Source organism: Aythya ferina, assembly GCF_964211825.1.
Source record: "Aythya ferina genome assembly, chromosome: 9".
Taxonomy (NCBI): Eukaryota; Metazoa; Chordata; class Aves; order Anseriformes; family Anatidae; genus Aythya; species Aythya ferina.
The window spans coordinates 12,345,574-12,367,731 of record NC_140305.1 but is presented as its reverse complement, the minus strand read 5'-3'; the positions used below and the strand labels follow the sequence as shown (position 1 = coordinate 12,367,731).

The 22,158-nt window shown below is 54.6% G+C and overlaps 1 protein-coding gene across 2 annotated transcripts in view; it reads right to left on the bottom strand.

Annotated features, from left to right (window-relative positions):
- Positions 1-22,158, bottom strand: part of EPHB1 (EPH receptor B1) — a 49,983-nt gene that overhangs the window by 7,813 nt on the left and 20,012 nt on the right. For both annotated transcript variants that reach the window (XR_014696088.1, XM_084529876.1), the window contains exons 3-12: positions 20,699-21,380; positions 12,694-12,849; positions 9,890-10,225; positions 8,077-8,258; positions 7,775-7,937; positions 5,494-5,602; positions 5,239-5,303; positions 2,934-3,056; positions 1,651-1,898; positions 1,350-1,565 (exon numbers count right to left, since the gene is read on the bottom strand). Coding sequence is in view for 1 of the 2 variants with exons in the window: in XM_084529876.1 (XP_084386002.1) it covers positions 1,350-1,565; positions 1,651-1,898; positions 2,934-3,056; positions 5,239-5,303; positions 5,494-5,602; positions 7,775-7,937; positions 8,077-8,258; positions 9,890-10,225; positions 12,694-12,849; positions 20,699-21,380 (2,280 nt within the window). In the remaining variant the exon portion in view is untranslated. The remainder of the gene's footprint in view (positions 1-1,349; positions 1,566-1,650; positions 1,899-2,933; positions 3,057-5,238; positions 5,304-5,493; positions 5,603-7,774; positions 7,938-8,076; positions 8,259-9,889; positions 10,226-12,693; positions 12,850-20,698; positions 21,381-22,158) is intronic.

Here is a 22,158-nt window from a genome sequence, read left to right as displayed (position 1 = left end):
CCAAGGGACAGAGGGGAAAAAAAAAAAAACACAACACAGAAACGCGTGGTATGTGCTCGGGGCAGAACTGCATTGTAAATCGTTGAGCACAATTGTTTTCCATAGCCTTTCCAATGAAGCATCAGCTGCTCTTTAAGGCTGAATGGCAAAAATTTGATTTGAATAACTACAAATGGAGAAATTAACTGCTAGGTTGTTTTTCCTGCCTTTTCCCCAGAGCTAGAAACCTGCTGTGGGAGGCAGAGTGATGTAATCGCAGGCACAGCATCATTTCCCAGCTGCCGAGGAGATCTATTATGGCCTAAATTAAATAAAAACACAGATGAGATAATCTCTTTTATCTCTAAAGGTGGGAAAAGGCTACTCCAGGCCTCTTCCCAGCAGCTACTGCTGGGGTCTTCAAACAAAAAACCTGATGCGTTTCTGCTCAATGGCCGCAGGACGAGTCTGGGCAGGGAGCAGGAGCAGACCCGAGCCCAGCCAGAAACCCCACAGCTCGCTTTAACCTCCCTGGCTGTGCCGTGACTCACTTGATCCGTTTATTTCCATTTGATGAAATCCTAACAGTCTGATCTCCTTGGGGCTCCTGTTGTAAGCTACATCACGCCAAAGCACGCCTGGGCACAGCTTGGCAGCCCAAGAAACTGCTTTGCAGGGGTTGGTGTAGGACGTGCATCCTCGCTCTTGCACTCAACCCATGCCCCTGCTCGCTGCCCTGATGTCTGCCTGGAGAAGAGGCACTGCCTCCATTCTCCTTCTTCCAGGCCTGACCCTGCCACATGTTAGACCCCTGTATTATGAATTGTTTGCAAGGAGTTAGGAAGGTTATTAGCTCTTTTAATAAGTGATTAATCAATTAGAGAGCCCAGCAGGTCAACAGGGCACTCACAGCCTTCTTGTCTGCTCATCCATAACGCCGCTGACAGCCTCGCCAGCCTGCTGGCAGGGGTTTATGCAGCGCAGACACTGCCTAGTGATGTCTCCCTGGTTCCACCTAACCCCTTCATACGGCACGGTCAGGACAGAAAAGAAAGGTGCTTTGGAGACAAGGGAGACAGAAAACTCATAAAAGGGAGGAAGAGAAAGGAAGAAAAAGAGGATAATGAAAAAGGGAATAAGAACAAGGGAAGTCAGCCTTCCCAAACAAGGCAGCAGCTGAGCAGTAGAGCCTTCCCTGCTGATGGAAGGAAAGCAGCAAGAGGAGACAAGAGGTGGACCAGCCCTCTGAGCACCCACCCAAGCTGCTCTCAAGCCCAGAGCCCTTGCGAGAGGGGCTGATCCCCTACCATGGTGGTAGGGGATCATCAGGAGGCTGGTGGGGTTACTGCTGCAGGAAGCGAGGTACGTACCAAGGAGCTGGTGTAGGTGGGGTCAGACGTGTCGTCTTGCAGGTAGCGCGAGAGCCCAAAGTCTGACACTTTGCACACTAGGTTGCTGTTGACCAGGATGTTCCTGGCTGCCAGATCTCGGTGGACATAGTTCATCTCTGCAAGGTACTTCATCCCAGCTGCAATTCCTCTGAGCATCCCCACCAGCTGGATCACCGTGAACTGCCCGTCGTTTTGCTGTGATTGAAAAGAGCAAGCATGAGAGTCTGCACCCCAAATCCTGTGGCTGACCAACAGCTGGCACAGCCCCACGTCGCCTTACCCGTAGGAAGGAGTCCAGGGCCCCATTCTCCATGAACTCAGTGATGATCATGACAGGTCGGCTCTTGGTCACCACCCCTTCCAGCCGGATGATGTTGGGGTGATCAAACTGCCCCATGATGCTGGCCTCGCTCAGGAAATCCCGGCGCTGCTTCTCCGAGTAGCCAGCTTTGAGAGTTTTGATGGCCACGTAGATCTCCCGCTTGCCAGGTAGCTTCAGGCGGCCTTTATACACTTCTCCAAACTCCCCTGCAAGTGCAAGACCATCCATTACCACCTCCATATACAACTGCACAGAACAGTACCTGGAGCTCCAAACCAAGCGGCTGAAGAACACCAACCAGCTGACACCCAACGGTGCTCTCAACCCATTGACACCTAATGGTGCTCACAAGTCTACATGCTCATCCTCTTTGAAAGGTGCTGAGGACATGGTTGGGCTTGCAGCCTTCTCCAGGCTGCCAGAGCCCATCACTGACCACCGTGGAGCCTGGGGCTGCTCTTGTGAATCCCAAGGGAACGTTGGCAGAGCTCAAACTTCTAAGGGCTCCTTCAAGTGCAAGGTGTCAACGTCGATAATTGCAGCCACCTTTTTGCACATCATTTATCTAGGAATGGAAAATAACTGGTCTGTTTTCATTGCTGCATTCTGATTTAAAACGCAGAGAAGGCTCCCTCTTGTTTCCACCGGGAGAGCTTTTCCTTCGCCAAGGTGAAATTTGTCTGCGGAGGGATTACATTTAAGCCAGGCTTATAGCTGCTTTGCCTTGATGAGCAGCAAAAGGCAGCTGATACATTGCTGAACTTGATCCCGACTGAAACAGCTCACTGCTTCCTTGTGGCTTTCCCCCAGCTTCGCACTCTCTTCTACGAGTACGACACAGTCATTTAAAAATTGCAATAAAAGCAGCACAGATGACTTACAGATACGTGTATGCATGTGTACATATACATATGTATGGGAATATGGCACAGACTGGAAAGAGATCTGGCTTTTTCTTATTACCTCATGGAAGCAAACTAGGAAATCCCACGGTCACCCAGCAAATACATTAACAGAGTTCCTCCCAGTCTCAGAGGAACTTACTTTGAGAGCAGAAATCAACCTCATATCCCCTAATCCATCAAAAATGCGTGAAAGGCTGATATCCCAAGGCCTCATTAAGGGTTGTGCATTTCCCAGCAAAGAACCATTCATGCACCCCCCAGAAAACTGCCCCAGGTCCACAGGTGTCCACCCAAGAGGAGTGGAGAGGGCAGGGAGGTGAGTATGTGGGGACCCACCTGCTCCAATGACCTCTTCGATCTTCACAAAGGAGACGTCGATCTCCTTGGCAAACTCACGGACCGCCTCGTTGGGGTCCTCGTAAGTGAAGGGGTCGATGTAGATTTTCATCCCTGGAGACCCTTGTCATGAGAAACACAGGAGAAGTGGCAAAAGAGAAAGAAAACCAGAAGTCATTGTGCCATGGCCGAGACCCGAAGACTGTTCTCACACTTTCCCCTCCCCATGTCCATTAAATCAGCTGCTATGTGCTCTTCCACACCGCCTCCAACAGCCCACTATGTTCCTCTTTTGTCCCTTCCAGCAAGGTTAGAGGAGGGAGCAGAAGCTGAAGAAGGGGAGAGGAGAGAGAACGAGGCAGGCAGGAACCAGCGATGAGCATCCAGCTCACAGGGACACCGACAGACCGCAACTACAATTAGCGGTTTTTATGGCAGGGGAATTGGCAACTTTATGAGGCAAGATGCATTATTTAAGAAATATTTATTTACCCAAAAAGGCCTCTGATAGTTTTGTGGCTGCCACTAAATTGACAGAGTGCAGCAATTATAATCAAAAACCTGTATGGAGCCATAAAAGTGCGGCTTTGCTGGCCTTTCATCCGTCCCTGCTGGGCGGCAGCAGGATCCGGCCGCACCACGGGGAGACACGGGCACTGCCTTCAGGCCAGACCACAACCCAGGAAGGGCAGGGGATGGTGACAGTAAATCCCGACCCTAAAAGCATGTCGGTGCAGGGGACACTTGGTCCTCAAGGTTAACCTGGAGGGCCGGCATCAGCCAGGGCATCACTAAAGCTGCTGAACACGTGGCTCATGGCATCGCCTGCTCCACAGCGGGGGTGTTTGGGGCAGGAGTTCTGCACCTCTGGGGCGGGTGACGACAACTGCAATGAAGCCATCTGTGCATCTCCCAGTTCATAAATCCCTTTACGGCTCTGTCTCGTACACTTTAACTGCCCCATAAATTTTTTTACAAGAGCAGCTGATGCTCCAGCCAGGATTACAAAGGGATTTACAGGATCGTAACCAAGACTGACTCACCGATCAAAAAATTGAATAAATAAAGGAGAAAAATAACGCCAAAGTTTCCTGCCCACTCTCAATGCAGGCTGGCTTTTAAACACCCTCTGACGTACTCAAGGCTCAGCAAACACCAGGTTGAGCTCCCCACCAAAATCTACCTAAGGCACTTGCATTTCCCATCCCATCCAAGCGAGCATGACTTGGGCACCTTGGGCTGTTGGTTGTTTTTTCTATCCCTACAGAACGCTGCGGGGCACCTTCTGCACGTAGGCTCTCTCAAAGCATCACACAGGGACGAGGCACGAGAAATTGCAGCCCACTTCTCACCACCTCTAACTCTGAAGTTACCAGCCCCAGCGCAGACACCCCTCGGGCGACGCACACGGAGCTGTAAGAGGATGCTCTAATTGCCGTGCCGTTAAACGAGCGGCTTTGTTCCGCTGCTGAGCTCATCTCCCCATTAGTCGCTCACCACAAATCTCCCACCTGTTTTGCTTGGGCACGTGCAATAACCACGCGCCCCGAGGCTTGCTAACCTTGACCGGGTTTTTCCCAGTCTTACATAAAATACCAAGACCTGTTTCCCCAGTTTTCTACCTGGTTTTGATCCATGCTAGAGCTGCCAGCCCCAAATCCCCAGGGGAGACCCAGCTCTGGCATTGACTGCTCTTTTTTCTCCCAAGCTGGATCCCAGCTTCCATGCATCTGGATGGGTTGTATTTCAGAAGGACCCAGCCCCACAATAGAGATTTCTTCCTACATGCACAGCAAAACCCCTCTAAGGCTACACAGAGGGACTGCTGCCAGCCAGGATACAATTAAAAATGCAATATACAACCTTTTTCCTATATAACCCCACAAGGGCACCTCCCTGCCATCTGCTCACAAACCTGGGCATATTTCCCCATCAGCTCTTATCAATTAATGTCTAATAGCCTGATCTCATTTGTCCCAGGCACCAAGTCCTCTGAAAGGAAGCAAATCCACCTGGGAGACTTCTTCAGGAGGGTGTAAATGGGGTTTGCCAGTGCTCACAATGCACAGAGCTGTAAGCCTGCTGTGCCAGGTCTGTGCAGGAGCCGAGGGCTGGGTCACAATCACCACCTGGAGCTGCTGCTTTGCTCCTTTATGATCAGTTTGCCTCTTCTTCCCTTTGGGAGCCTTCACAGCATCCTCCTCCATCCCCTGTATCCTCCCCCACTGCTCGCTCTTCTCCCTCCCCACCAGCGGTACCACAACCCCACAAAGCCACCCTGACCCCTCTCCCCTGTCCTGCTCACCTCGCCCGGTGCTGTAGTGCTGTAACTTATCGCTGTAAACGGCCTCCTTGCTGTACGCACGCTTCCTGGGAGGACAGACCAGAAAACTGCGTGAGCAGTGCCACAAACCACCCCCCGACAGGCAGCCTGCACCTTGGTGCCTTTGCCCACGCCGCGGTGACCACCTCCAGCTCCCTTCTCTGCTGATGGCATCCTGAGTGATTTCCCCATCCCTCCTGCACCGAATCTCTTCCAGCCGCTCCTCCACGTTCTCACCTGCTGCAGACTATGGAGATGGCCACCAGCGAGACGATGAAGACCACCCCAGCCGCTGCAGACCCTGCGATCAACGGCAGCTGCTCCCTCAGCTCGGATTTGTAGTCATCTGCAGGAGAGAAAGGACAAGGTGAGCCCTCCCTCGCAGCCCCTGGAAATGAGCAGAGCTCCCAAAACATCCCCGTGGGGGCTGCTCCCATGGGAAGGGTGATCAGCAAGGGTTAAAAATATCGATGAGAAGGTCCTAGGAAGGAAATCAAACCAGCAGTGCTTAGGTCCAGTTTTCCAAAGGGGAGAAGTTTACAGAGTGGCTTTGGCCACACCTTCGCTCAATAAATTTAGTCAATAAATGACCCATTGGTCATTTCAACCAAATTTAACATGGGGTCTCACAGAGCTCCTAAACGTTCCAGGAAAGCAGGTGGGGAAGAGACCCTCCAGAGAAGAGGTACAACTGAGAGCATCAGACTCAGCTGCAAACCTCATTCAAGACAAGGCCACTTTCATTTGATTTTTGTACCTAACTTCAGGCCACATTAAAGCAAGAGGATGTTGGTGTAAACAAGAAGCAGGCTTGACCTGTTTGCATTTAGGTCTGCGGAGCAATACCTAACCAGCACAGTCCTGCCCTGTCGCTCATGCCAGAAGCCACAAGCAGGGATTAAAATAAAATTCACTCCAAAAGGAAGTATTTAACACCCTTTTATCTGTATTTTTCTGCTCTGCAGTTAATTACCAGCAGCTAGATTTTTCCCTTGCATGCTGCTCAAATCCGAAGAAATTCTCCTCTAACAATCAATTATTATTTAATAATCTACAATATCCATTCTTATTAAATTTCAATTAATTGCTTATTTGAGGCAGGGTTTTTCTTCTCACTTCTCTAATCCTCGATCTTGAAGGCACTGGGGGGTTATTACCATTTCCTTCCTTTCAGTCCCCTGTGTGCTTTTCCCTCTTCTCCCTGCTGCCAGAAGCTTGCCCAACGCATGCCCTGCTCTGAGCATCCTGCAGCTGGCTGGTTCCTGTCCTGGACTGGGAAAACCACGAGTTTGGAGATGCCAGGGTGGAGATTGGGGCTGGGGTCATGGAGTGCCTGCAAGGCACTGTCCCACCCCAAAGCAGTCCAACTGCAGACCCCATCTCATCACAGCAGGACACATTTCTCATGACCAAGACGTGGCCAACCCAAAGGCAACTTTAATTGCGTTGACAAAGATATTAAATGGTTGTTTGTCACGCAGCCTGACCTCAAAGTCGGGTTCTCTCAAGGCTCCCTGGGGAGCCAGTGCTCCTGCAGTTTTGTAGCCCTGGCGCTGGGCATTCACCAGCCTGCAGAGGTTGGTGAACCAGTGGGCTGGGACCCACGGGTGTCACCTAACTGGAGCACAGCTGGGCTGAGAGCAACAGAAAAAGGGCTCTCTGCAGGGACTTCAGCCTCTAGAGGGGCAGAAGGACCAAGAAAACAGCCTTGTTCCACTCACTGACTCCTGCATTTGTTCCAAAGCCAGGAGTGATGAAAAGCCATCCCATGAGTTATTAGTGCCTAAAGGGATGCAGTATTTCTGGGTGTCCACTCACTGGGAAGGGGAATGACAGCAAGACTCTGGTGAGGAGGCCAGAAGACACCGTGAAGGTTGTGACTTGCCCTTTCCTCCAGTGTACCACGTTAGGGGAGGAACCCCAGGAGAGATGGGTCTGAGCCTTCAGGGTTTGCCTGAAAGGACACAGATGTGGCTCCAAACACCTCAGGACAGCTTCACATCCTTTTGGGGGCCCTGCACCCTTCCGCTTCTCCCCACCACAGCATGCTGAGCACACCATGGATGATGACCCGGGGCAGGAAAAGGCATGGCTCTTTTCCATCCATCTGTTCTGCTCTCTGCATCTTTTATTGACGTTATTCAGAGAAAAGCAATAAAACTAATGAAAGGGCTGGAAGGACTGATTTATAGGAGGGACGACTCAAACACCTGGAGAAATGAGAGCAGGGAGGGGACCCGACTGGGTTGGAGAGCACCCAGCCCCAACACCACAGATGCATGCAGGAAAGGCGAAACCACAGCTAAATAGCAGGGGAGCAAACACAGATAGCAGATTTACAGCAGATTACTCCTCCAGCTGGCAATTAATAAGACATCCCTGTAAATCACCTGGCTTTTGCCATGCTGCCCGCTGGGGGAGAGGTTCGCAGAGACAAGTTCATTTAATCCAATTAGAGCCTGAAGCTGCGGCTGGGAACGTGTCCTCCTCCCCCCCTGCACCCTGGCCACTCGCTCACCGTCAGTCAGCGTCTGGAAGCACATCTTCCCGCTGTACTTCCCGTAGCCAGCCACCGTCCGCGCTCGCACCTGCACCACGTAGACCATGCCGGGGCGCAGCCCCTCGATCCTGGCCGTGTTGGTCTGGCTGCGGGCCATGGAGGAGTTGTACTCGTTGTGGTCCTGTAGGTAGGGCCGGGAGACAAAGGGGTCAGCCGGAGCGGGCGGCGATGGGCGTTTGAGGAAGGTCGTGCTGATGCCGTAAGCCCACCCTCTGCTCCCCCTGCCCACCCTCTGCAGTGAGGTTTCCACCCGAGCTTACCGTTGCCGGCCTTGAGCCCACGGCGTTGCTGACGTCGGGCGTGCAGATGCGGCTCACCTTCTCGTAGTAGCGCAGCTCGTAGTCCAGGATGATGCCGTTGGGCTGCTCGGGCTGCGGCCAGGACAGCGTGATGCTCCTCATGGTGGCACTCACCTGGTGCATGATGGGGACGGTGGAGGGTGCTGCCAAGGGAGGGGGGGGAAATTAACGCCAAGGGGTAGGACTGAGCACCAGGGGAGGGTGGAAGCTCTGATTTACACCCGTCTCCTGGTTCTCACGCCTGCGGCTGTTGGCCCCACGGGACAAGGTCCCCGTCTGGCGGTGGGAAGAGCAGCAGTGCAGCAGCTCACACAGAGCCCGAGCGGTGAGCCAGCGGGGGAATTCTGGTATTTAAACCAATTACTCTTTTTAATTAGGGATCTGGAAATCCTCAGTGCTCCTTCTCCCTGGGCACGCTCTGTAACTTGAGGCAGTCGAGGATGTGACCCCAGCACACCAAGGGACACCTGGTTGTGGCACCTGCATCCACTGCTCGCTGCTGGCTCTGCTCTTAGGGGCTCTCCAGGAGCACTGAGCCGCAGTGCCCAGCCTCCAAGCAGCTCCATTTCCAAAGCCCAAACTTGCAGCACGGACTCAAACCACCCCAGACCTGCTGCCCTCCAAGGTGCACGTGAAAGGGCCAGAGTCAGGCAGCGTGGCCCTAATCATGCCCCCCTTCCTACCAAAAGCTTCCAGGAAAGGTATCCAAGGCCCTATGGAACTGCAGCTGTGCCAGGGTGACCCACACAGGGCCACCATGCTCAGGACAAAGGAGGGAGGATAATCGCTCCCTCCTGCTCAGCACATCAGAACAAGTGGCACGCCTGCACCGTGCTGCAGGAGATGTCAACAGTCCAGTGCTGCCTCTGTTTATCCAGCATGTTTAATCCTTTTTTTCCCCCTTAAATCTTTTCCACTTTCGCTCCAAGACATTCATTTTCTGAATTTAAACACTTAGCTTGATAGCTGTGCTGTTAATTGCTGCATTCCCAGCCCCCCCCCCACGTTCCTGCCTGTCTATGGCAGGGCTGATGCTGTGCCCAAACACCCAGTGCCCAACTGGGGCGAGCCAACACCAACCAACCTGCGTGGATCCGGCCATGCGCAAACACGAGGCCACTTGGAAACCAGGTGGAAAAGCTCACTGCAGAGCCAGGATCAGTGCCGAGAGCAGTGGGGAGGGGGGCACACAGCATTCACAAGGCAAACACAGCAAGGAAGACGGGGAGAAGGGAAGAAAGGTAGACCAGGAGGCAGAGACACACGAGCTCCAGGAAAGCAGAGCTGGGAAGATGAAGGGGACTTGCAGGGATGGAGGAGCAGGGGGCAGCAAAAATACTCCTCCAAAACGCACCCCAGAAGAAAAGGCCTCAGTGCAAGGAGCAGGTTTGCTTGCACATGGTTAACAAGACAGCAATGATAGCCAGGCGCAAACATAACACAAGAGTCTGACAGGATCAGCGTTCCCAGGAGGGGAGATACTAAAAAATTTACGCCAGGTTTCTGTCTTGCGCTCTCCTGAGGGAGCAGGTTAACAAAGGCTGCCTGCGTTACACGCTCGGCACAAAGCAGAAATTACCATCCCCTGCTTCTTCCCCATCCCCTCTGCCTGCTGTGCTCCTGCCCCGCAGGGAAGGGCCAGGTTTCAACCCACTTCCCCCTTCCCACCGCAGAAGTGCAGGGAAGGGCTGGTGCCACCTCACCCCCATAAATCCAGCGGGGTATAAACAACAGGCACAGACCCTGGCATCGCAACCAGCTCCCCACGACTCACCAGCTTGGTTGGTGGTGATGTTGACGGAGACGTGCTGGGGCGGGAAGGGGCTCTTGTTGGACACCCCGTTGACCGCCTGGATCTCGAAGGTGTACGGCGTGTGCGCCCAGAGGCTGCTGATGAAGACGCGGGTCTCCGTCAGCCCCAGCTGCCGGGGCACGAACTCCACGTTGTCGTCGCAGCGGGAGCAGGCGCGCCGGTCCGAGCGGCACTTCTTGCAGACGATGTTGTAGGTGACATCGTCCCGGCCCCCCGTCTCCCGCGGCGGGTTCCACTCCAGGATGATGGAGGTCTCGTTGACGATGGAGATGACGTTGCGGGGGCCAGAGGGGACGCCTGTGGGGAAGGAGAGGGGTTGAGACGAGTCCTCGTGCCAAATGTTGCCTGCTCTGGGGCTGGGCAGGAGGGACATCACCACCTCTTTGGACACGGCACAGACTTTCCCCACCTCTGCCTATCTTCTCCTGTCTCCATCCCCACCCACCAACGCCTCCAGCAGAAGAAAGAGGCTTGGGGGCTCAGATTGGGACTCTGACACATCACCTAGCCAGAACCTCACAGAAACGCAGGAACAAGGGGAGAAAAGAGTCAGAAATAGTAAACGGTTATTGGTGGTTCAGCGCTTCAGGTTGGGAGCATGGGTATTTACCCACAGCGTCGGAGTGTTTTATTAGCAGCTGGGATGTCAGACGAGAGAGTTCATTGATCAACGCCGCGGGTAGTACCGAGATGGGAGCTGTGGCGGATGCTTCGGAAGGGAATTAAATACAGCACCGATTTTGTATGTTGGCAAAACGTGGCTGGGATCGATAGGGAGCGACAAAGGAGGTGCCAGCCACACCAGGGAGAGAAATCCAGTGCACAGCTGTGTCATGCGGGTGGGTCCACCTCTGAAAACCCAAAAGCTGTCTGCTGCCTTACATTAAGGCCAAGAGAACAATTAATTACTCATGCCAGCAGGGCTCGGGTGTGAGCACTGCACTTGCAAGGAAGAAAAAAAGGACTTCTCCACGTCAGGAAGAGTTCAGAGGGAGCAATAAAAATGATGGAGGACCTGACCTTAGAGAAGAGGTTGAAAGAGGAAAAATGTCCTAGGGGACCTCCCACAAGTGTGCTGGGGAATCTGGGGATGTGCAGGAATTATTCGCTGGAATGGGAGGCAACAGGCAACACGTAAAATAGAATCAAGTAACAAAAATCCCATCCACTTAATTCTTTCCCCCAGCACTGGGCTGAAGGTGCTTGTCACTGAGCTACTGCCAGCACAGCATCCTTGCCAGCAAGGGATTTTGCAGGCTCAAGGTGCCTCTGATCCTTAACAGATAAGAAAAAAAAGGAGAAAAAGCCTTTTGCCCTGGTCAAGGAGGCTCCTGCCACCAGCTTCTCGTGCTCCCAGCATTACTGCTTGCCTGCCTATCATGGCTCTCTTCTAAACCAAGGCACCGCCAGCACACCTCCCAGTTACCCATGCTTAGCCCCAGAACCACACTGCCCTCCTGGCACACCCAGGACCACAGCACTGACACAGGTGACAGCTTTCAGCTGCAATGTTTTGAGCTTTAAGGGCTCTTAGAGAAAAAGAAAAAAAAAAAAAAAGAAATGGGGAAGAGTTTCTGGAAGAAGCCGCCCTGTTCAAGGCACCAGCAAGGCTGTGGCACTGCTTTACTGGGGGGATTTCCCATTAATGATCAACTAATAAATTAAACAAAGATGGAGAAGCATTTAGTCCTGTGACACAGAACAGCTTCGTCAGCGAACAGCTGGCACCTCCAGTTAGCCTGTTTGAAAACTAAGCTTTGATGAGAAGGAAGAATAAAATCAGTAAATGGGCTTTTTTTTTTTTTTATACTGTAATCCCTTCATGAAGCAGTACTGTAAATCAGCAACGTAACAAGACACAAAGAAGGCACAGATTCATCCGCAGGTGTTGTACCTCCTGACTTCTGCTCCAACAGGTCGAGCAATTCGGCACCACATGGAAACACGTTTCCAGCTCTGAAGGGGAACCTCGGGGACTCCTTGGCATCAGGTGCATCCCGGCAAGCACAAGCACAACGGCACTAACCCATGCAGGCTCCAGAGAAAGATGTGGGGTGGCCAGCATGGGAAACATCCCATCGCCCGCAAAAATAGGGTTTATGTAGGTTAAGCTCATCTACAACAGATCTTCTAAGGAGCTGCAGATCAGGGACAGCATGGGAAGTCCCAGCCGCACCCCTAAATAATAAAACAAGGGGGATGCAGACCAGAAATCCTCGGCCCTGAACCACTCTCCGTGCTGGCCCCCAGGCAGCCACAGGGTGAGAGGGCAGCGCTGCCACCACCGCTGAGCAACTGGGGCTTTGGGGCTCAGTACAAGGGGTGCGCCCCTGTGGGAGAGGAGGTGGCCAGTACCCACAGCAGCTTGCAGCCAAACGGTGAGGTCTGGAAAATGAGGATAAGGGAGAGCATCTTCAGCGGTCGTATTCCGTAACATCCTGGTGTTAAAGCTCCTGGCTTAAAGACCTGAGTCCGTGGCGATTTTGGGCGGGCAGTTTGGGAGGCATTGAGGCCAGGAGCCACGCTCCCAGCAGGCTGAAGAACACCAGCAGTCCTCTTTTCTTTCCCAGCCTCTTTCCTCACCAAAAATCAAGCTGGAGCCTGTAACCACCACCCCAGAAACACCCCTGACGGCACACGCCACCAGGCAGAACCCCTCTCCCCCACCCCAAAACACTCCCTCCACAAGACAAGGAACAAGACAGCGGAGTGCAGACACAGCTGCGGGGCTCGAGCCCGGCCCCCAGTTTCCTCCCAGTACTTACTGGTGCAGGCGGCCGCCGGCGGGTCCAGGTCGGCCCGGTAGTAGCCGTTGCGGCAGGCGCAGAGCGGCGACGCCTCGGCGCTGGAGCGGCTGTTGGGGGGACACGGGGCGCACAGCCCCGCACCCTGGCTGGCCTTGAAGGTCCCGGCCGGGCAGGCTGCAAAGAGAAGAGCAGAGAGGTTGTGCTCAGATGGGACGGGCAGGAGCCGGGGCTCTGCCGGGTGGTGGTGGTGGATGTCCCTGCTCCCCACCATCCCCTCGAGCCTTTAACGGGAGGGGGCTTCGTTAATCAGCTGCATCGCTGCTCCGTGATGGAGGGTGAAGATGGAGAGACACAGATGGGGTCCCTTGTCCCTGTCCCACCCCACCTTGGTGGCCCTTACCAAGGAGGTGCTGACAAATGGATGCTCCTTCAACTTGATGCCCCCCCTTTGCCCTTGACACCCCCAAAAGCCCCAAGGCTGCAGAAGGGAGCTCCCAAATTTCCCTGGCTGTACCAGAGGGACCAGGCCACCACCCGGCCAGGGCGGCTCCCCTGTCACCTGCACGGTGGTGGCCCCACGGCCGCTTGTTCCCAGCTCTGCCCCGCGGTGCCACCACCTCCGAGGCGCCGCGAAGAACCACACTAAGTGTCTCATAAACACGGCGATGATGGAGATAATGGGAAGTGCCTCTTAGCCCCTGCCTGCTGCATCAGGATATGAGGCATCTCCTAGCAGCCATGAAGAGGAAATTAATAGGAGCAAGCAGGAGTAACCACTTTGATGCAATTTCCTTGGGAGATAGTGGACCATCTAATCTTTATTGGAGCCCTTTAACCTGTCATTCAAAACTCATGAAGGCCTCTTGCTTGCGCAGTCTCTCCAGATATTAAAAGATGATAAAAAGGAATAAATCAAAACAATATTTTATGATTTGATTATTCAGGGGATCTTCCCCCGGCCTGAAACACGGTCCTGGTGCTTTACAAAGGACCAGCTCTTCCTGGCAGCATCCCGGAGGGACCCACCACCATCCCCTGCATCCCACAGCGCCTGTGCCACACGTGTGGCCTCTTCTGGAAGCACGCGGCGGCCATGAGCCAAAGGCTCGTGCAGGCAGGCAGCCAGACACACGGGCCATCAGCCCTGAAGGTGACCATCAGGACGCCAAAGCAGAGGCCACCACGGCCAAGGGCTGGAACGTCCCCGCTCCCCGTGCTGTCCCCATACACAGTGGGTCCATCCCCACGTGCCCTTTTTGCTCTTGGAAAAGCACGGGGAGCGTGCTGGGCGCCTACCAGGATAAGGATGGAGAGGACGTCCACCTGAACCCATAGGGCAGGCAACAGGAGAGTGAGGGAGGATGACAAGAGGAAGGTTTTCATACAAACAGCCCCTGGCTTCAGCGTGCTGGTGGGTCGGTGTGAGGGCTGCGTTTGTTTTAATTACAAGGAAGCCCAGCGACACCTGTCAAAATATGGGAACACAGTCCGCTCCGTGAGCCGGCATCCTCAGGTTTCTTTTATCACTTTGCTTCTCTGCAAACTCCTGTAATCCGCAAACACGTGGCCCTTAATTGTTACTATTACCAATTAGCACTGCTCTCCTGTAATTACAGCAGGTTCGCCTAAGTCCCCCAGGCTGAGCCCGGGGCCTTCCCCGTCCCCCGAGCCCCCCGCCCCAAAACCAGCCCCGCTATCCCCCGGCGTTGATTTCGCAATTAGCCCTAACGAGGGTGCTTTAAGGGTGTTGGAGCAGCGAGGCAGCGCTCCTCCTCGTGCCGCCACCTCCAAGCACGGACCACACGGAGGCTAAAGAGGATGAAAGATGCCATAAAGGCAAATAAATGCCCACCGGAAATTGCCCCCTGTAGGAAAAAGTGACATTTAGAGGATGCTATGATTGCGCCCAAGGTGATCGGAGGGCATTTATCACACTCATCCTGTCCCGACCATTCCTGGGAGGACAAATCAACGCGGTGGCCTGGGGCTGCGTGGACACAACCTCAGACCAGGGTGAGGTCTTCTCCTGGACCAGCTGGCCCTGGATACCTGCTGTGCCACCACGATGGGGACACGCCACCACCACGGAGCCTCCCCGCCTCCCAGTCCTCAGAAAGAAGGAGAAAGCCCTCTCCGTTTGCCTTAAACCACCTCGACTCACCCCATTTTCCAAACACGCCCCAAAGGCTGGGAGCTGAGCGCCCGCCCAACATAATTACAAGCAGCTCCAGTCTCGTCGCGTTGACGCAGCGAGTTAATTAAGCCAGCCCTTCACCTCTGGAGAAATAGGCTTAGATCTGCCGTGGGACACACATAAATTAAAGTCAGCAGCTTCCGAGCCTGGCCCACAATGGTTTATTCATGTAGAAAAAGCAAAGCTCAACACGTAAAAAGGAAAGCAGATGATGCCACAAGGCTGCCAGCTCGGCGGAAAGCAGGAAAATTCATTTTTGCCCTCAAAAGCAGTCAAGGGGAAGAAAACAAAAGTCCAGGTCACTTTTGTGAGCCCCTTTTTTTGCCTGCTCAAGCTCGTTTCTGCTTGGCTCTTAAGAAACACTACGGGAAACAGGCACTGCAGGAACAAAAAGCAAATCTGGATGCAAGGGGCTGCATCAAGCAAGGTCACATCTCCTTCAGGACAAAAGGCGGCACCGAGGGCGTGCTGGCAGGGAGCAGGCAGTCGTGGACCACTTGGGAACGCATCCGCTTTCTGCCTTGTGACCATTGGGGTCCCCGGGGGCCCCCAGGACGCTGAACGTTGCCCCATGGGGAAGCCAGGAGCACCTCGTGGTGCCACCAGCGCCTGGAGCAGCCCCGTGCCCCGCACAGCCCCTCCGCGCTGGTTGGAAACCTTCCCCTCTCCTGCCAGGAGCTCATTAAGCACCTTTCCCTCCACCGCCCGCTCACGCCAGGCAAGTAGCCCCTCGATCTAGACAACATCAAGTGCTTATTAATTACGCCTGAAGTGGTTCCTCGTTAGCGCCGATGCCGTGATGGATGAGGCACCCCAGGACGGTGCCGGTGGAGGGCTCCAGCCACGTGGCCCCGCTCGCGCTGCCAGGACACACGGATGCAGAGCAGCACTGGTTTTAATGGGGGGAGCGCAGTGGGATGGAGCCAGGCGGGGAGGAACCCCCAAATAGGGCACAACCCCATGGGCACGAGGGGCCAGACCCCACGGCAGGCACCCTCCTCCCCCTGCTCGCCAGAAAGGTTGCAGGAGAAACCAAATCCCCTGGAAGCGTGCTTTCCTGTGGCACTTTGGCTCCACTGCCAGATAGAAATAGGAAATGAAGGAATGGGGGAAAAACCAAAACCAACAAAAAAAAAAAAAAAAAAAAAAAAAAAGTGGAGCAAAGCTGCTCGTGAGCACGGCCGGGCTGAGATGAGGTTAAGTCACCCTCTGTGCCTCGCCGCACGCTGCCCGGACACCCTGCCAGGCTGATTTTGGGAACAGCCCCTCTGCAAACAGCGCCGACACCGGTGTGGGATCAACAAATGGGGGGGGAGGAGGAGAAAAGTCTCCCCCATCCTTAACACCTGCTGTGCACGCAGTGAGGCCGAGATTTTCTGTACGTGGGCAGCTCCGGGAGCTTTTCCGAGCTGCGAAACATCCCTTGCACGCTGGGGCTCCCTACAAAGGCACCGATTTCGATACCCAAACGTGACCGAAATCACCGCCAGGCGGGAGCGCAGCGGAGGCATCGTCCCACCGCAAACCCAACAAACCAAACCAAGGGGGAAGGGAAAAAAAAAAAAAAAAAGTCACAGGGAGGTTTTCGGGCTGCCGGGAATGAGTCACCGGCTTGGCCAGGTGCTCGGCGTTTTTGCAAACATCGGCGGGGAACAATGCGGGGCCGGACGCGCGCCGGACCCTGCGCTTCCTCGCCGCCCTGCCATTGTGCAGGAGAACAATCCCGGCTCCCGCGGGGCCGAGCACGGGCTGTGGGGCTCGCTCCCAGGCCTGCCCGTAAGCCTGGTGGAACAAAGCCGGCGTGTCGGAGGCGGATTTATTCCCCTGTTTGTAAATAGGCTCTTGAAAAAACCCTTGGAAGAAAAAAAAATATATATATATATGCAATTATTGAAAAAAAATCCACGGGCTTTTTCTGCCTCTTTTAAGGCTAAAATCGATACAACACTCAAAAGTCCTTGTTGTAAATTGGAGGGAATATATACACGGCAGTCTTTGAGGAGGAAAAAATAAAATAAAAAGCCCACACGCAGCAAAGCGAAGCAGCGGGCAGCTGCCCCGAGCCCTCGGAGGCCTGATCCTGCCCCGGCAGCAGCCGGCTCCTCCGGGTGTCCGCGCAGGACCCGAACCCACCCGCGGAGCCTTTTGGCTAATGACGTCCAATTAACACCTCTATTAAAACCCACCATGCTCATTAGGGGGAAAAAAAAAAAATAACAAGGTTTTCCTGGATGTTCTCCTTGAGAAATGGTGTACGGCTGTTAACGGATGTCTTCATTAAGCCGTAACTTCAGAAAAATGATTATTTCCCCCCCACCCCCTTTCCACAGCTCCGGCGCATCCCTGCCCGGTGCTGGCAGAGCCGTGCTGCCTGTTCCACCCAGCGGTGGAAAGGGGCCGGCTGCAGCCACCTCGGGGTGAGCAAAAAATAAAAGGGTTTTTCTGCAGCCCCCCTCCCTCAAGCCATCTGCCCACGGGACAGAACCGCCGTCGCCTTCGTCACCCGAAGGAGCCTTCCTCCTGGGACACCGGCACGGCGAGGGGCGGGAGGGAAGGCAAAGCGGAGACAAAGAAAGAAGAATTTGCCAACAGAGGGAGGGGAAAAAGAAAAAAAAAAAGACTGGAAAGAGCTTGGGAAGCAGCACAACGGCGCTCTCAGCCCTTCTCTCTGCCTTTAGAAACACCGCGTAAAAACGTGGCACCAAGCTGCTCTCGTTTCAGACGGTTTCCTAAACTGGTTTCTCCATGGAGCTGGCCACGGGGAAAGGCAAAATCGCCCGCACCACCGGCTGGCCCCCACGGTGCTCCCCCACCTCCCCCAGACTCAAGCCAGAACCGCCCCTTCCCCATCGGGGCAAAGCGGGCAGCCCCTCTGCCTGCCATCGTTAGGTTTCAGAGTGAAGCCCCGGCAGAGGAAGGGATTAATGAATTCCCTCTGGGAGGAACCAAGGAACGCGCCCAAGGCCGCCTCCCCGCGCGGTGATGCACTGCGCCTTGACCGGGCGGCAGGCCATAAAGCACGGCTGAGGGCCGGGGTGGGAGAGATGGATGGGTTTAATATCCACCTGAACGGCGCGTGGGCTACCGTGCCCCATGAATTATTCATTCCGGGCTCAGCTACAGCCTCCGCTTCGCATCGACCTGAGGCTCAGAGCAGCTGGGGCAGCCCCACCTGGGCTTTCAGGCACGGAGCCCCAAAATCCAGCGGGGAAAACACAGGGAGAACAAGGACCCCAAACACTGTGAATACCCAATGATAATCCCAATTAACGAGCCCCTGGCGCTGATCCACTCTGTCAGCCCCACCACAGCACTGCCTCCACTCCTGGGGTAGGAGGGATGAGATTGGGGTGATGGAGCTCAGCAACTCAACCCTCCCCTTTTATTTTTTATTTTCCCTCTTTCCCTGAGGAATTAATCCCATTTTCTCAACCTTAAAATACCACAGATTTTTCTGTGACAATTCCCCCGGGCTCGTTAAGTGGCTCATCTCGGCTGCTCAGGTTGACGAAGGCTTCAAGCAGATGTCAGCAGCGCCAGCCTCCCAGGAGCCGGTGCGGCGGCGGCGGAGCCACCAGGCAGAGATGCTCACCCCACACTTTGGGGTGCGATCCCACACCCTGCCCTGCGAGGGCTGTGATGGAGGGACCCAGATCCTGCTGCAGGAGACCCAGAGCAGGTGGTGGGCGCCCATCCCTAACCGGCATCACCCCATGAGGCGCTGCACCCTCATGAGCTTCGTGACCAAAGGGTCCACACAAGCTATCAAGAAGCCAGAGTCCAACCCAAGGCCAGATTTTTACCCAAACACGGTCAGCTTTCCAACAGACCTGAGCGAAGCCCTAGATATAGGGCTGTTTCTACTGGACTTCCTGGAGAGAACGGCTGGCTTATTGCTCTGCTGTTTCTCCCAAGCATCTACCAAGATCTTCAGACGTGCCCGTCCCACGTGATGCCCAAGCCTCTACCAGTCCTCCTGACCAGTATAACTGGGAAACACTCGTACGGGGCTGTAAAAGGAGCATTATCAGAGCTCTGCTGCAACTCACAAGACCACCAGAAAAGGGTGACCGTGGTCACACACGTGATGGGACCACTTAACCACCTGCCTGAGCCACCAGCCTCGAGAACAGGCTGCACCCACAGACACCGTGGTGCTTTTTAGGACGCTGCTGGCCAGCCCACAGCAGACATTCCCACCCCCTCAGACCTGCCAGTGGCCCAAATTTTCACCCAAAGGAGCCATGACACGATGCACGCCCACCACACAAAGGCAAAACAACAGCCCGGAGCTCTGTGGAGCGGTGGCACAAGTTTCTTCTTCAGCCCTGGCACTGCAGAGCAGGAGCACAGGGCATGAACCATGAGGAAAGGTCAGGAAAACAGCAGCAACAAGCAACTTCCCAAACATTCCGCTCGGCGATGGACGGGATTAATGGATGGGATTGCAGCCCTTCTCATGTGAAAACCCTCTGCTCCCCCTGCTCCCAAGCAAGGTACAGAAACACGAGCATAATTTAGGAGAGGAGACTGAAAGGGCAGCTTGTAATGCTAATAGGGTTGCAGTTTTTTTTTTTTTTTTTTCTATTTGGGAAATATTCATCAGAACTGCAAAAGGAGATGACAAGCAGCGAGCACCGTTTCCATATTTATAACCCAGCAGCTGCACACCAGCGGCTTGGCTGGGGGAACCCAGAAAAACGGCAAAAAAAAACACAGCAAAACCAATTAATACCCAGAACCAGAGCAGCGGCACGGCAGTCAGGCCGGCGACGGCTGCCTAGCTCCTGCAGCTTTGCTCAGGAAATAACGAGGAGATGAAAGTGGCTCTGCCAGCAAGCATCGCCCTTTGAAGGCAGCAAATCGCCGCAGCTTCCAGCAGGCTCGTGGCGGTGGCAGAGGGGCTCAAATGGGTGCCCCCATCCCCGTCACGATGCACGCCCATGTCCAAGACACGTGGCCGGTTTTGCAATTTCTGGAAAGCACCAGGAGAATGCAGATTGGGTTCTGCGTGCTGCAATTGTTCCCGGGGCTGCGGGTTTTTGCTCTGCTCTTACCCTTTTTGCTCCACACCGGGTCATGGCAGCATGCAGGAGATGCACAGTAGCCTCTGCTCTGAAGCAGTGCTGCCCCGTGCTCTCATGGCAGAGATCATGGGGCAAAGACCACCAAGACAGATTCAGACTTGGACTGGAGGGAAAATTCACGCTTCTGCCAAGGGGCATCAGTGACTGTAGGTCAGGGGCAGCAGAACAAAACACACGCCACCAGGAAAGTGGCCCAACAGCCTTCTGAAGATGAACAGGACAACACCTAGCACACCACCATATTTTAAGCAAAGGTTTTCCTTCCATGCTCTACCATGTTTTCCCGTGCACAAACAAGCCCCCCAGAGGACCCAGTGCCCCCACTGCAAGCAGGGGCTGACATCAGGGTGCAGCCAGGGGCCATGCGCCCTGCAGCATCACACCAGCACGGCGCACCAAGAGCACCCGCACCCCCAGAGGACACCACAAAGCTTTGGGGGCTCCCTGTGCACGGACAGAAGTGACACACGCCAGCTGTCTCAACAGTGCTGGGGTGGAAGGAGCAGAAAGGAAGGTGCTCTCTGCACGTTTTCAGCATTTAGGGACCTGGGAGCAGATCTGAGTACCGCAGCTCCCAGATCCCTGCCTGGTTCCCCCAGAGCGAAACAGCTTTCACAGCAGATCCGTTTGGAAATCAGCTCCAGGCCACTCACATCACCCACAGCAGCTTGTCTGGGGACGAACATCACGTCAGCAAAGCTCCAGAAGCACAAAGCACCTCGCCAACCAAGGCCAACCCTACCTTTGCAGGCCACGTTGTTCTCCGGCTCGTAGCCGGCCTTGCAGGTGCAGCGCCCTATGGGGACCATCCACTCCCCGTCCCCGTTGCAGTACAGTTTGATGGGCACGTCCACCTCCTCGGCATTGGGGATGCAGGTGCCGCGGGCAGTCACCAGAGAGGTGCTCTCCGCCCCCGTCATCGTCTCGGGGAAGATGGCGAAGTTCTGCACCACGCTGGGGCACTTCTTGAAGAAGACCCTGACGGAGAGCAGAGACATGCAAGCCCCGTAGTCCTGGAAAGCCAGGTAAAAGCCATTGCGGGTCAAGGGCCCGAAACTTCTCACTTCGGTGTTCACCTTCATCAACCTGCCACCAAAGTCCACCTGGGAGAAGCTCTCATCAGCAGCAATGGTGTCCACTTTGAGGTAGGGTGCCTCCGTCCAGAAGGCGGACTTCTTGGTGGCGATGACCGAGTCCGTCTCGTAATAGTAGAGGTTGAAGGTCTCCTTGCAGGAGCCGGGGACGTTGGGGAGGCTGCTGCAGTCCCGCACGGTGAAGCGCATCTCGGTGTAGATGCGGTGGGCGCCCCGCCGGTTGATGAAGGTGGTGAGGAGCCAGTTGTTCTGGTTGGGCTCGAAGACGTTGCACACCTGGTAGGTCCGGATGGTGTTCAGGTTCTCGTCGTAGCCGCTCACTTCTTCCCACTGCGCAAAGGAGAGGAGAGGCCGTGAGAGGGAGGCGGTGGGGCTGGAGGTGCCACCGGAGGCACCAGTCCCCCCAAAGGCAGGGATGGCCTCAGAGGAGGACCCTAAATCAGTCTGGTGCTAATCAGTAGGACCTCCAGAGGTCATCTGGCTGCACCTCGCGAGATGGGGCCAGGAGCACTGTCACAGACAGACAGCCCCAGGTGCACAGGGAAACAGCACCAGGAGGAAACTTCACCTCCTTCTCGCTGCCCCACGCTCCCAGCTGAAGCTAAAACATCATTTCCACAGGGGAAAATTGCCTCAGCTGCCCCAGGAGGCGAGGAGGACGTACAAATGGGGAGATGAAATTTCTCAAAGCACTTTGAGAAGTGAAGAACAGCAATGCACGAGGCCGGGTCTTCATCAGAGACCGAGCCAACACACGGGCTGACAGGCAAGGCCAGGCTCAAGCTCTGGGCACAACGGGATTGCTTCCCCCAGCAAAAAAAATACTCTTTAAATAAAGCATTACCAAAGCACGTCGCAGCAGAGAGAGAATATAGATTCACAGTTCGATTTATAGAAGGGCATTAATACAATCCAGGCTACAATTTCAATTAAGAGACAGCAGCAAACTGTGAATGGAGTATGATGGAATTAGAGTCCCACAGACAGATTTACAGCCTCATAATCCATTCATTTTCACTAATCCATGTTTACAGTCTCCTCATAACAGCATTATTCATACAGCAACCTTTACGCAGCACGCCAGATACGGGAGTAATTCCTGGGGGCA